This window comes from Gossypium arboreum, chromosome 4 (genome assembly GCF_025698485.1).
Source record: "Gossypium arboreum isolate Shixiya-1 chromosome 4, ASM2569848v2, whole genome shotgun sequence".
NCBI classification, from domain to species: domain Eukaryota; kingdom Viridiplantae; phylum Streptophyta; class Magnoliopsida; order Malvales; family Malvaceae; genus Gossypium; species Gossypium arboreum.
The window spans coordinates 117,091,691-117,104,069 of NC_069073.1; the positions used below are offsets into that span (position 1 = coordinate 117,091,691).

The window sequence follows — 12,379 nt, forward strand, 5'->3', positions numbered from 1 at the left end:
GTTATAAGCTATATTAATTATTTTTAAATGCTGAAATGTGATTCATTGAATAAACATAATTATCTAGATCAAGAAACGACTCAATTGGACACAAATCGCAGAAAAATCAAAGTAGCGGATTAGTCATTAGATCACATTAGGGAGTCGTTTTGGTACATGTAAGTTCGTAGTCCTTAATCTCGAACTTTATTTATTTACTTAAATTAAATCTATTATTATTTTTGATGTCTAATTACAACTTATAAATGTAATTGACTAGAAGTTAACTGAAGAGTTATGGACTTATATGTATAGCTATGGAATAGATTAAAGGATTAATTATAGTCATTGATGCAATGGTTGAATTATGAAATGAAAAATTGTGGAATTATATATATATATATATATATATATATATATGAAATAGACCATGGAAGTACAATGGAAAGTGAATTGGAGTAATTGAATGATTGAGAAAATAGTTTTAAATGGTTGGTTATGGATAAATGATTTATGTGTACATTTATGAGTTGTATATTGAACTGAATAAGTTCATGGTGAGCAATATTGGTAAACATAAGAAGTTTAGTTATGATATAATGGAATTGAGATTATTTGATCTTGTGTTGGAAATGTAGGACGTATATACACATTTAATATTGTCAGTTTATCCAATTAGCATTGGGCACAAATCTTTGTTGATTTATTTGACTAGTGCAAGGCACAACTACTATCGATTTATCCAGCTAGTGCTGGGCACAAATCTACTATCGGTTTATCTGTTTAGCGCTGGGCGCAAATCTTTGTCGGTTAATTTAGCTAGTGTTGGGCACACATTTAATATCGTCGGTTTATTTGACTAGCGCTGAGTGTAAATCTTTGTCGGTTAATTTGGCTAGTGTTGGGAACACATTTAATATTTTCGGTTTATTCAACTAGCTTCAGATGCAAATCTTTGTCGATTTATTCGACTAGTGTAGGGCACATCTATTGTCGGTTTACCTGACTAGCGCTGAGCACAAATCTTTATCGATTTATTTGACTAGTGCAAGGCACATCTATTGTCGGTTTACCCGACTAGCACTGGGCGCAAATCTTTATCCATTTATTTGATTAGTGCAGGGCACATCTACTATCGGTTTACCCGACTAGCGCTGGGCGCAAATCTTTATCGATTTATTTGACTAGTGCAGGGCACATCTACTGTCAGTTTACCGACTAGCGCTGGGCGCAAAAATTTGTTACGATTTATCCGTAAGGCACCGGGTGCCAATAACAGATTGGTCAACGTTAATAATGTTTAACTGATCGTTTGAAGTTGGTTGGTAAATGAGAGATAGATTAAATTGTACATGAAATATTCATGAGGAACTTATAGTACACTATGTGGTAATAACCATTACAAGTTACATATTTGAATTGATGGGTTATTAAACACATATGTAGTTCTTTGGGTTAATGAAATTACTTAGTATTTGATTATTGTTCTGTGTGCAGGTTAGGTACCTATATTTTGACTATTGACTCAGCATCTAACGACAATCCCGAACTCAACATTGGTGATGTATTTCTTTTTGTGTCTTAGTATGTACCTAGGATAATGATATTTTGAGTAATAGTCTTTTGGTCTATGGTTGAAATTAGTGTAAGTTACTTATGTTGAATGTCATATAAAGCTTTTGAGTTATCTTTTGCCTTGAAACAAATGCTTTTATATAGTTATGAATGAAATAAGCATGTTTGATAAGCTTAACTCTTTTGGATGTGTATAATTGTTAATGTGAATTGATAAATGTTATGTGCAATGGAAACTTGGTGAGAATGGTTATATTTGGCTATTTTGGTGGATGTTTGAGTATGAAAATGTGGTTAATGTCATATGCTCTTTAACTTGGTTATTTGCATGATTAATCTTTGTTGAGGTGCCTTTGAATGACATATTGGTTAGGTATAGGATGGTTGAATTTTGGCTTGTAATTGATGATTTAAATGTGGTTTCAATGATGGCACATTGGTTAAACACTTAGGTTGTGTGAAATTGGCATGTTTTGAATTGTTTTAAAGTGTATTTGATGTTGTTAAAATGATTTTAGGCTTGACATATTAACCAAGTTAGGTGTGGTGATTGCCCTGTTTTAGGAGCAAATTATGATACACATGGCTCGGGACACGGGCTGTCACACGGCCGTGTGTCACACGCGACTATCTACATGACCATTTGTCTTATTATTTTTAGGTGCAGGGATCACACGGTCTAGCACATGACCTGCGACACAACCGTGTGTTTTAAAAGCAGTTTGTCAAACAGGCAGGTACATGGCCAGTGACACGACCGTGTGACCTCAATTCGAATGTACACACGGGCAGACACATGGGCTGGAACATGACTGTGTGTCTAGATTACGAATGTCCACAAGGCCGTATATGTCCATTGTTTTAAAAAATTTTAACTTTTTACTAATTTCTCTATTTTGTTTTGCATTGACCTTAGAATGTTCCTAAACTATTTTTATGGCCTTGTAAACTCGGTTTAAGGCCGTAAGTGTATGTTTGTTATACATGGAATGTAATTTTATGACTTGTAATTATAATTGAATATTTGTAAGTTAGTAATATTTAAGTGTTTAAAATGTTATTGTAATATTCCATGACCCCAATCCGGCGACGAAGATGGGTTAGGGATGTTGTAGCTTCTACTAATTCTTCTCTTCAAATAGGTTTTATTTTTGTAGGTCTTGACAGCCTAAGAAATGGTATAATCTAACTTTGACTTTAAATTAAATCAAAATCAATACAAAAAATGGTGCATAAAAAAAGTAACTTTTTAACCTTCATAAGAATATGATAAATACATCCAAATTCTAAGCTTCATAAAGAAATACTAAATTAGTTTCTAAGCTTCTATTTTACTATAAAAAATGTATATATGCTTAAAAGAATTTGATGTTTTTTAAGTTTTTAAGTTTAAATCTTGTAGATAAACAAAATTACGATGAAAAAACCTTTATCTATGAGTCCGACCTAACTTCATTTTGAATTTAATCAAATCTCAATTTAAAAAAATAGGCAACTTTTAGCCTTCATAAGAATGTAATAAATGCATCCAAATTCTAAGCAATAGATAAAATTGCATGCAACTTGGGTGTTAGCTTATAAGTTGTTCACACTTCCAACATGGTTAAGAAATGTTAAAGAAAATTTACCATTGAATCCGTTGTTTTACCTCTTATTTTAAGGATTCATGACAATGGCATGCATTTCCCCCCCTTTTAAGTACCTCATTCTTTAACACCCACAATCGAGCTTTGCATTCTCAACTTGATCAATTTGAATCATGGACAAAGAATATTTTTTAACCAAAGTCTTGTCCTGTTGGTCAAGTTTTATACGAAGAGTAGTGTTTTGTGTTCTTCGAGTCGGTCCAATCCCCACGCACATCGCGGTGATTATGGACGGAAATCGAAGATACGCCAAAAGAAAACTATTAGAAGAAGGCGCTGGGCACGATGCGGGCGCTATGGCGCTGTTGAATTTGATCATTTATTGCTATGAACTCGGAGTGAAATACATTACCGCTTATGCTTTTTCCATCGATAATTTTCGAAGAAAGCCAAGTGAAGTGCAAAAAATAATGGATTTGTTGAAGGAATGTATGACGGTGTTGGCCAAGATTGCGAAGCATCATCCGATCAAAGTTAATTTCGCTGGAAACCTCGAGCTTTTGAATGCAGAACTTAGGGATGAAGCTTGTAAACTCATGGGAGCAACCGCCGAGTATTCCAAATTCGTTGTCACGATTTGTGTATGCTATTGTTGCACTGACGATATCGTTCATTCCGTCGAAGAATCTTGCCGAGAAAAATGCTATTATCATAGTTATATCGGAGATAGTCATGATGACGATAAAGACGATGATGACAAAGATGATGAGAGGCATATGATAAATTTGGTAGACATTGAAAAAAATATGTATATGGCGGTTACACCAGATCCCGACATTTTGATACGCACCGGCGACAAGCATCGACTAAGCAATTTCCTTCAATGGCAAACTTGTCATTCCCTTTTGGCATCATTGTCTACAGATTGGCCGGAGATTGGTGTATGGCATTTGGTGAAAGTGGTTATAGATTTTCAGCAAAACTACGATTATTTTGTTAGAAAAAGGTTGCAACAATTATAAATATATAATATTCATTATTTACATTAATTAGTTCTTAGGTTGTATTAGTGGAGAATCTTATGGTTTTAATGGAATGTGTGATTGACAATAATGCAATTGTTTGAAAGGTTATTCTAAAATTACAAAATACATTAAAAAAATGCATTAAATATTTTATTTATTTTAATAAATTATATAATTTATATCACTTAAAAAATTAATTTTACAACTTTTTCAAGTAAACACACTGTAATAGCCCAAATTTGACCGGGCCTTAAAACCAAAAACAGAAACACAAAAAATAAAATAAATGTTTGTTTATTTAAACAGTCCAGGTTACAAAGCCCAAACCGTAGGCCCAAAATTGAAACAATTCAGCTAAGCCCGTTTACACTCTTGACCCAAATAACCATACCCAACTATACCCTACCCCAGATATACTAAACTAACCCAATGTTTAAATGGCCCAATTAGCCCAACTTATTCTCAGCAGCAGAGAAACCCTAGCTAAGGTTCGCGCCGCAATCAACCTAAGGGTTGCGCCTTTTCAACTCCTGTTGTTTCAGCTGCCCTCCATCAGTGCCGTGACTCTGCCTCCGTAATTAGTGCACGAATCCACACAAGCACGGTCACTGTCGGATTCCTTGGTGATACCTGCAAGAAAAGGAAACAAACAACAGATACGCGAAAAAAGCAAAGCAAAAATGGCAAGAAAATCATAATAAATCGGTCAAAGATATAGTAGGCAAGAAATAGAAAGAAATCCTCGATTTCTTTCCTAGTTTATACAGTAACAGTGGCTATAAAAGCCCGAAAGAAAAATAGTGTAAAGGGGACCTTTTTTTTAATAGAAAAGATATTCAAAAATATTCATTCAAACACCAACAGTCTCTCAAAAAAGGTGATTTAATCGCATATTTCATGCTTTATTTTGAGCATATATAAACTGTTCTAATATATATACGAGTGAGGATCTAAAGGAAAAGAGGTTACCTGTGGAAGGACGAAGGTTTTTAACCTTCAGACCACCGCAAACGGTGGCGCGTGAGGACCGTGAGGCGAATATGGCCCGGTGATCGGAGGCTAAAGCCGAGGAGCCGTCCTTTCCTCTCTGCAGAGAGTTTCAAATTTTTTTTTTATAACTGGTGTAAAATGATTTTTTTGGGCTAAAGCTTTGGCTTATATAGCCCCAGCGAAACGACGACGTTTTTAGACCCCCAGGATTCGCGCGCTGACCTGATTACCCGGGGAGGATCCGCGTCTTTTTTAGAATTGGGTTAATTACCCAATTGATCCTTCCACCCTTTTTGTGTTTACAATTAAGTTTTATTTTATTTATGATTTAACCTCGATATTTTGTCTCAATTGTGATTTAATCCCTAAAGTAGTCGCTTTAAGTCCCGCTTAAAACGCAATCGTTTTGGGAATAGGGAAATTTTCCCAATGAGTCCCTTTTGTTTTGAGCTCTTTTTAATTAGGACCTAAATTCTATTTCTTTTGAATTCGCCCAGTAATTTTACTGGATTTTAAATTTAGCCCAATAGATTTATTTTATTATTATATATATATTTCATATATTGTAATTTGCTTTTGTTTTTTAACCCTACTTTTATATTATATATTGAAAAATTATTTTATTATATATATATTAATATTATTTATTATCTATTGTTTTCACAAATTGTTATTATTTTACATCATTATTTTTATAATTATTCTATTTTTACCTGTATTATATATATTTATTAACTATTTATATATATTGTTTTTACATATATACTTTTATTATTTTATATTATATCTATTATATTTCTTATTTCCTATATATTTAAATTATATTTTATTATATAACGTTTATTATATTTTTATTTTTATTCTATATTACTTATTGCTTTTGTTATGTATATCATATATTATCTATTATATTATTTATGTTATTCATTATATTATTTAAAATTTAAAATTTGTAAATTAAATTATATTTTAGCTCATATTATACACATATTAAATTATTAGTTATTTATTTATTATATATTATTTTAAAATGATATTTTCATGTTATGTGTTATTTTATAAATTCTTTTACATACTTTTATTATATATTTTTGAACCCAATATATTTATTATTCTTTTATAAATACTTTGTTATTATGCTTTATATATTGTATAGCAAATACTATTTTAAAATTATTATTAAATATTATGTCTTCATTTGTATTATATGTACACTTTGTTAATAATAACTCATTTCATTTTTTTTATATATATATTGCATATATCGTGTGTTACATATTATTTTATATTTATTATTTAATATTACATTTCATGAACATGTACATTGATATTGTATTATTCTTTTGTATGTCATGCATTATTTTATTACTTTTTGTATATCATGTATTATTTAATTATTAATTTGTATGTTTGTATCGTTTGCTTATTCATTTCTTAATATATGCTATATATATCTTTGTATGCATATTGTTAATATTTGCTATGTATATATTATTTTTATATGAATGTATCTAATGTCCGATCTTTATATTACTACCATCATTTTGTTTAAATGCACATATTATTTACCTACTACCATAATATATTACTATGTATAATTTATAATACAATACAATTTCCCACGCATCATTTTTTTTAAAAAAAAAAAGCCCAAAGTTTTTAAAAAATATAAAGGCAATGCTTGGTGTTTGAAAATTTCGAGAAAGTAGTGCCCTAACTTATTGGGTTGCGGCTTTTCTCGTTAAGTTCGAATAATCAAGTACCCTTCTTAGTGTACGAGCAACTGTCTTGGAATTTCGAAGCGTTGTGTCCTAACTTATTGGATGTGGCGATTTGTCGTTTCGAGATAGGGATTTCTAAAAGGTTAACTTAGTGTCAATGTTTTGATACGAGTGAACCCAAATTTTCAAAATCAAAGTATTTTAAAGAGGATTACATCTTAAAATTTTTTAAATTTCCGACATTAAAGACATTTGATAATCAATTAGGTACCAATTTTTGGGCGTTATGAGGGTGCTAATCCTTCCTCGTATGTAACCGACTCCCGAACCCGTTCTTTTATTTCGTGGACCAAAACTAATGATTTTAAAACAAAATGTTTTAAAGGTGATCTAATCACACCTAAAAAGATTGGTAACGACTCCCGTTTTCGTTTTTTAAAATCGATTCCCATTTTTCAAAACTCGATTTGAAAATGATTTCGACACACACATTTAGAGATGCATAAGTATTATTGAGGATTATACCATTGAATATTGCATTTAGAGCTTTGGAATTGTAGCTCTTTAGCTTAGATATGTTCTATTTGCATTAGCAATGAAGGGGTTCTCAATTTGTCAAAATTTCTCTCCAATTTTTTCATCTATAGTTTTAATGAAAATGTTTACCCGCACCTTACAATATGTATAATCGAAACAATCCAACAAAGATGGTAGTAAGATTAAACGTTTTTTTTTCTTTGCAAATCCATGTTCAAGAACCAAACTAGTTGACTCTGATACCAATTAGTGTATGGCTGTAGGGATGTTGCACTACTAATACCAATTAGTGTATGGTTGTAGGGATGTTGGAACAAGCTATTAAACAATAATTTTTTAACAAATTGAGTTTTCTTTGCTTCATATAAGTACCCAAGTTTGATTTTAATGTTTAATTTGGTACCTGAACTTTTTTTTTGTCCCGGTTAAGTATATGCTTATTTTTTTACTAGAGTAAACGTGTTAAACATTCATTGGGTTGTTCAGTTTGGCTACGAAATTGAACTTTAAAAACAAACTCAAGTACTAAGCCAGGACAAAAACACTCAAATACCAAATTAAATATTGAAACCAAACTCAGGTAGGAGATAATATATAACCCAAATTAAAACAACTAGTAAGGATACAATGCAAAGTATACTTACGAATCAAAGGTAAGTTTAAATTCTATCAATAAAAGGGGAAAATTTTATTTTTGGGCCTTTTACTGTACTAAAATTTAAATTTTCAGGTTCCTCTACTATATTTACAAATAAAAAGAAGTCAAAATTAATTTTGAGTCATCTATATTTTAATTTGATATAACTTGACTCTTCTACTTTTATAATGCTACTTGATAATTCAATTATTAACACAATTAATTATTCATTGGTTGAAGTGCCGACTTAAAGTTTTCTTTTCAAGTCACTTTTAAGCGCTTGGTTTACGATAAAATTTTTTGATTAAATTTGTTAGAAACACCCTTAAGCATTTGGTTCACATAGTAATTTTTTCTTTTTAAAAAATTCACATTAGTGCTTTAATAAGAATAATTAACGGTATTAATAATTTAGACTATTTAATAAAATAAAAATAAAAGATTAAATTATATCAAATTAAATTTTAAATTTTAGCATAGTAAAAGGACTAAAAGTAGAATTTAACCTAATAAAAAAGAAATAGTGGGCTTAAACATCCCTAGAAAATCGAATAAAACTTGACTGAAAAGAGTAAAATTTGTCATAAAAGGGTGAACGAAATTCATGCTTTTGTTTAAGTATTTTAGCCACTAAAGAGGTGTTTTAGGTGGATTGTGACCATCCACTTTGAATATAGTACGTTGGACTTAAATACACATTACATTTTTACTAATAATAAGTAGATATAATGGTACAATATACTGTCTTTTTAAGAGAAAACATACGTTTGAATTTTGGAGATGACATTGTTAAGAGGGGTAGATACGAATCTCGAATATGGACTATAAAATTGAAATGAAGAATACTAAAAATATAAAAATATCATTTTAGTCTACTATTTAAATTTTCACCTCGTTTAGCCCTTGAATATACATGGATTGTCACGTAAATGACACGTTAGTATTTAATTAATTTTTAAATTTAAAATATTTATTCTTTTTATATATTTTAAATAATTTTAATTTTAAAATGTTTTTATATACTTTTTGAATGTTTAAAATTTAAAATTAATTAAATACTTACGTATCATCTACATGGCAATCCACGTGTATGCAACGTTAACAAAGTTAAAAAACATTAATTTTTCCATTCATTTTGAGGTGATTTGATAAAAAAAATACAAGATTAAGGGTTAAAAAAGACGAAAAATACAATATTAAGAGCACTGTAGTGTTAACATGAGAACAAATGTGTTATCAGGAGTCCAAAAGTACTATCAGGAGCACTTATTCAAGATTTAGGACACTCATGTTATTACAACACTTCCAATACTAAAGCATATATTAGATTCATCTCAATATCATGCAATACTCCACAAAGAGTTTAATTATCCCATACATTATCTAAATACCTTTCATTTAAGTCCAAACTCAACTTCTATATCAATGTCATTTCACTCAAGATTCATTAAGTATATATATATAAAAGTATTTATAACACAATTAACCGACATTTATAATCATTAAAAACTGCAGAACTTACTAGGGACAAACAACAAAAGCAGGAGTGTCAAGGACTAATCTGTGATTTTCCTTTTTCCTTGATTATCTACCGGTTCTTGATCTATACAGTAATTTATTTTCAATTATCAGTTATAAACATTTTAAATCATCTCATTTAATTTATATGACATCTTTTACTCATTTTTTATAATTTCTCTAAAGTTTTAGGTTTTATTCAATTTAATCCTTAAAAACCGAAATAAGCATATAATTTACTTTAAGCCTCAAACTTTAAATCCAGCTTCAAACACATCCTTATACAGCTCTCAAACATCTATATTTATAAAGATTTCATGTCAATTTCAACATATTCTCATTTTAGTCCCTAAACTCAAAACTAACAAAAAATCACTTTATAAAATAGTCTTATTTTCCATCAAAGCTTCAAACTCAATCATATAACATCAAAAACCTCAAAATTCAATAGTGGTAACTTTTTGAAACTTTGACAGTTTTACGATTTAGTACTTGAGCTAGCTAAATTAAGCTACAACGATTTCATAAATATAAAATTTATGAAAAACGAATCTTGAATTAACTCATATGTATGGGCCGAACCTCTAGCTTGAAAAGAACAATGGCTTCCTTTGGTTTTAGGTTGAAGAAGCGGCAGGGAAAAGAAATGGCAAAGATGACATCCTTTCTTTATTTTTTATTAACCTTTAACTTATTATTTTTATTACATTTTAACAAATTTCCACTACAAACAACGATGAGGTAATTGCCATTTAAAACCATTCAATTATGCTTTTAGATTCATTTAGCACATATAATTTAATAGTGATTAATTTTTATGATTTTTACGATTTAGTCTTTATATCTTAATTAATTATCCAATCACTAAAATTTTTGGACCAAAATTAAATACATCTATATAAAAACTATTAAATATTTACAAGCTCGTTTTATGGAAATAAGATCCCGATATCTCATTTTCCAAAACTACTGACTTTAAGGTCAAATCACTTGTCCTTTAATTAACCTGTCCAACTAGCAAAATTTATCAAATCAAAATTCATTATAACACTGTATTTGACTCGTAAATATTAAATAATAATATTTACAAACTCACTCGTCGGAATTATGGTCCTGAAATCACTATCTCTGACATTACTGAAAAAGAGCTATTATAGTGCTCCCCCACACTTTCTCTTTTTTCCAAAATATAATTTTCAATCCTTTCACTCATCTTTCATTTATGTTATATTTAACACTTTTCATTCTTAAGCTTCTCTTGTTTTTTGTTTTCCAAATATATGCCTCATTATCCAAATATATGTGTCTATTACTTAACCAGACTAAAGATCTTCACCTGATATGATAGGTGATTGGCTTTGATACCAATTAAAAAGTCTAGTTTATAGTTTGTTTTAGTGAACTGTTAAAACAAATGTTGTAAAGGTATGTTAAGGTAGTAAAAAATGATATCCATAGTAAGCAAATTTGAGAAAGGAGACCCAAGATTGGTTTTCTTAGTTATGTTGTTAAATCTATGTCTGCAAGGCACTAACCTAGAGATTAAATCCATTATACAATCTTCTTAGGACAACTCTCAACAAATAATCAAATCAATTAGAGCTCAGTACAGATAATTGTAGTCTTAAAGTTGTCCCGTCTATATGCATTAACTCTACAATCAACCTTTCTTATACAAGGTTATACTTAAACTCGAAAATTGTAGAACTAACAACAATCACCAACACTTAAAATCAAATTCTTATTTCAACAAAATAGTCCACTTATCGACCTTGAGATCTGAAGGATGCATCCCCTTACAATGCCAACCATGAAACATATCTCAATCCCTTAGTTGGCTCATTTATCCATAATTAACATATCATGATAAAAATACACAGGACATGTGAATATCTCATGATATTTGGATTTTAGTAAGACGAAATAAACCTATATTTATAGCATAAACTCGAAATAATTGGCAACCGCAATGTTTCAACCTTATACAAATATTGTTATAAAACATGTTGTAACACTAGTTGTGACAATGATAGTAACACTGTCAATATTCTAACATCTTTCATTATGAAACAATTTCTCAAGCTATGTGACATATTTAGGATGGGTTTGGACAGACGGTGGGGTACGGTGCATTTAATTTACTTTTTGTCTCACACTACAATATCTAATCTCAACGCCACCACTATTTTTACACTAACCACAAGTAAACACATCACCCATCCAAATCCACCCTTAATGTTGTTGAACTCCCATTGAGTTTACAAGGGGATATTTGTAACGCCCCAATTTTCGGGAATCCTGTGAATGTTGGCATAGGTTTAATTATGTTAGTGGGCCTCTAGAAAGCCCAAACTTAAGATAGAACCCGACAATTTTAGTTAATTTTTGTTCCATAAGAAAAAGGGGGTGAAATTATGAAATAGGACCTATGTAAAAATGTTTGAAAATGCTATAGATTAAATTGAAGTGGCCAAATAAATAGGAGTGCAAAATAGGAGGATTTGCATGACAAACCTCCCATTTTACATGAAGTGGCCAGCCATCATGTTATTGTAGACAAAATGTACACTTGATATCTATAATTTATGGTACAAATTGATACAAATTGATAAAAGGTTAGGTAAATGTTCCATGATAATGGGTTAGGTAAATGTTTCATGATAATGGGTTAGGTAAATGTTTCATGATAAGAATTTCATGTCTTTTGTATTAAAGAATTAAATGGATGAAATATGAAGTTTTATTAAAAGAAAAAGGGGTGAAAAGAACAAAGTTTTGTCCATCTTTGTTCATCATAGCTGAAAGTTAGAG

At 30.2% G+C, this 12,379-nt stretch overlaps 1 protein-coding gene and 1 long non-coding RNA gene across 2 annotated transcripts; one reads left to right on the forward strand and one right to left on the reverse strand.

The window, feature by feature from the left end:
* Window positions 1–3,427: 3,427 nt before the first annotated feature.
* On the forward strand, window positions 3,428–4,162 carry LOC108459202 (dehydrodolichyl diphosphate synthase CPT3-like). Its single transcript, XM_017758556.1, has one exon. The coding sequence runs from the start codon at window positions 3,428–3,430 to the stop codon at window positions 4,160–4,162; it is 735 nt and encodes a 244-aa protein (XP_017614045.1).
* A 281-nt stretch (window positions 4,163–4,443) lies between these two features.
* LOC128291490 (uncharacterized) lies at window positions 4,444–5,290 on the reverse strand. The gene is made up of 2 exons (XR_008281291.1): window positions 5,135–5,290; window positions 4,444–4,795 (listed from the first exon to the last, which is right to left on the reverse strand). It is a non-coding gene; the product is annotated as an uncharacterized LOC128291490 (long non-coding RNA).
* Window positions 5,291–12,379: the final 7,089 nt, after the last annotated feature.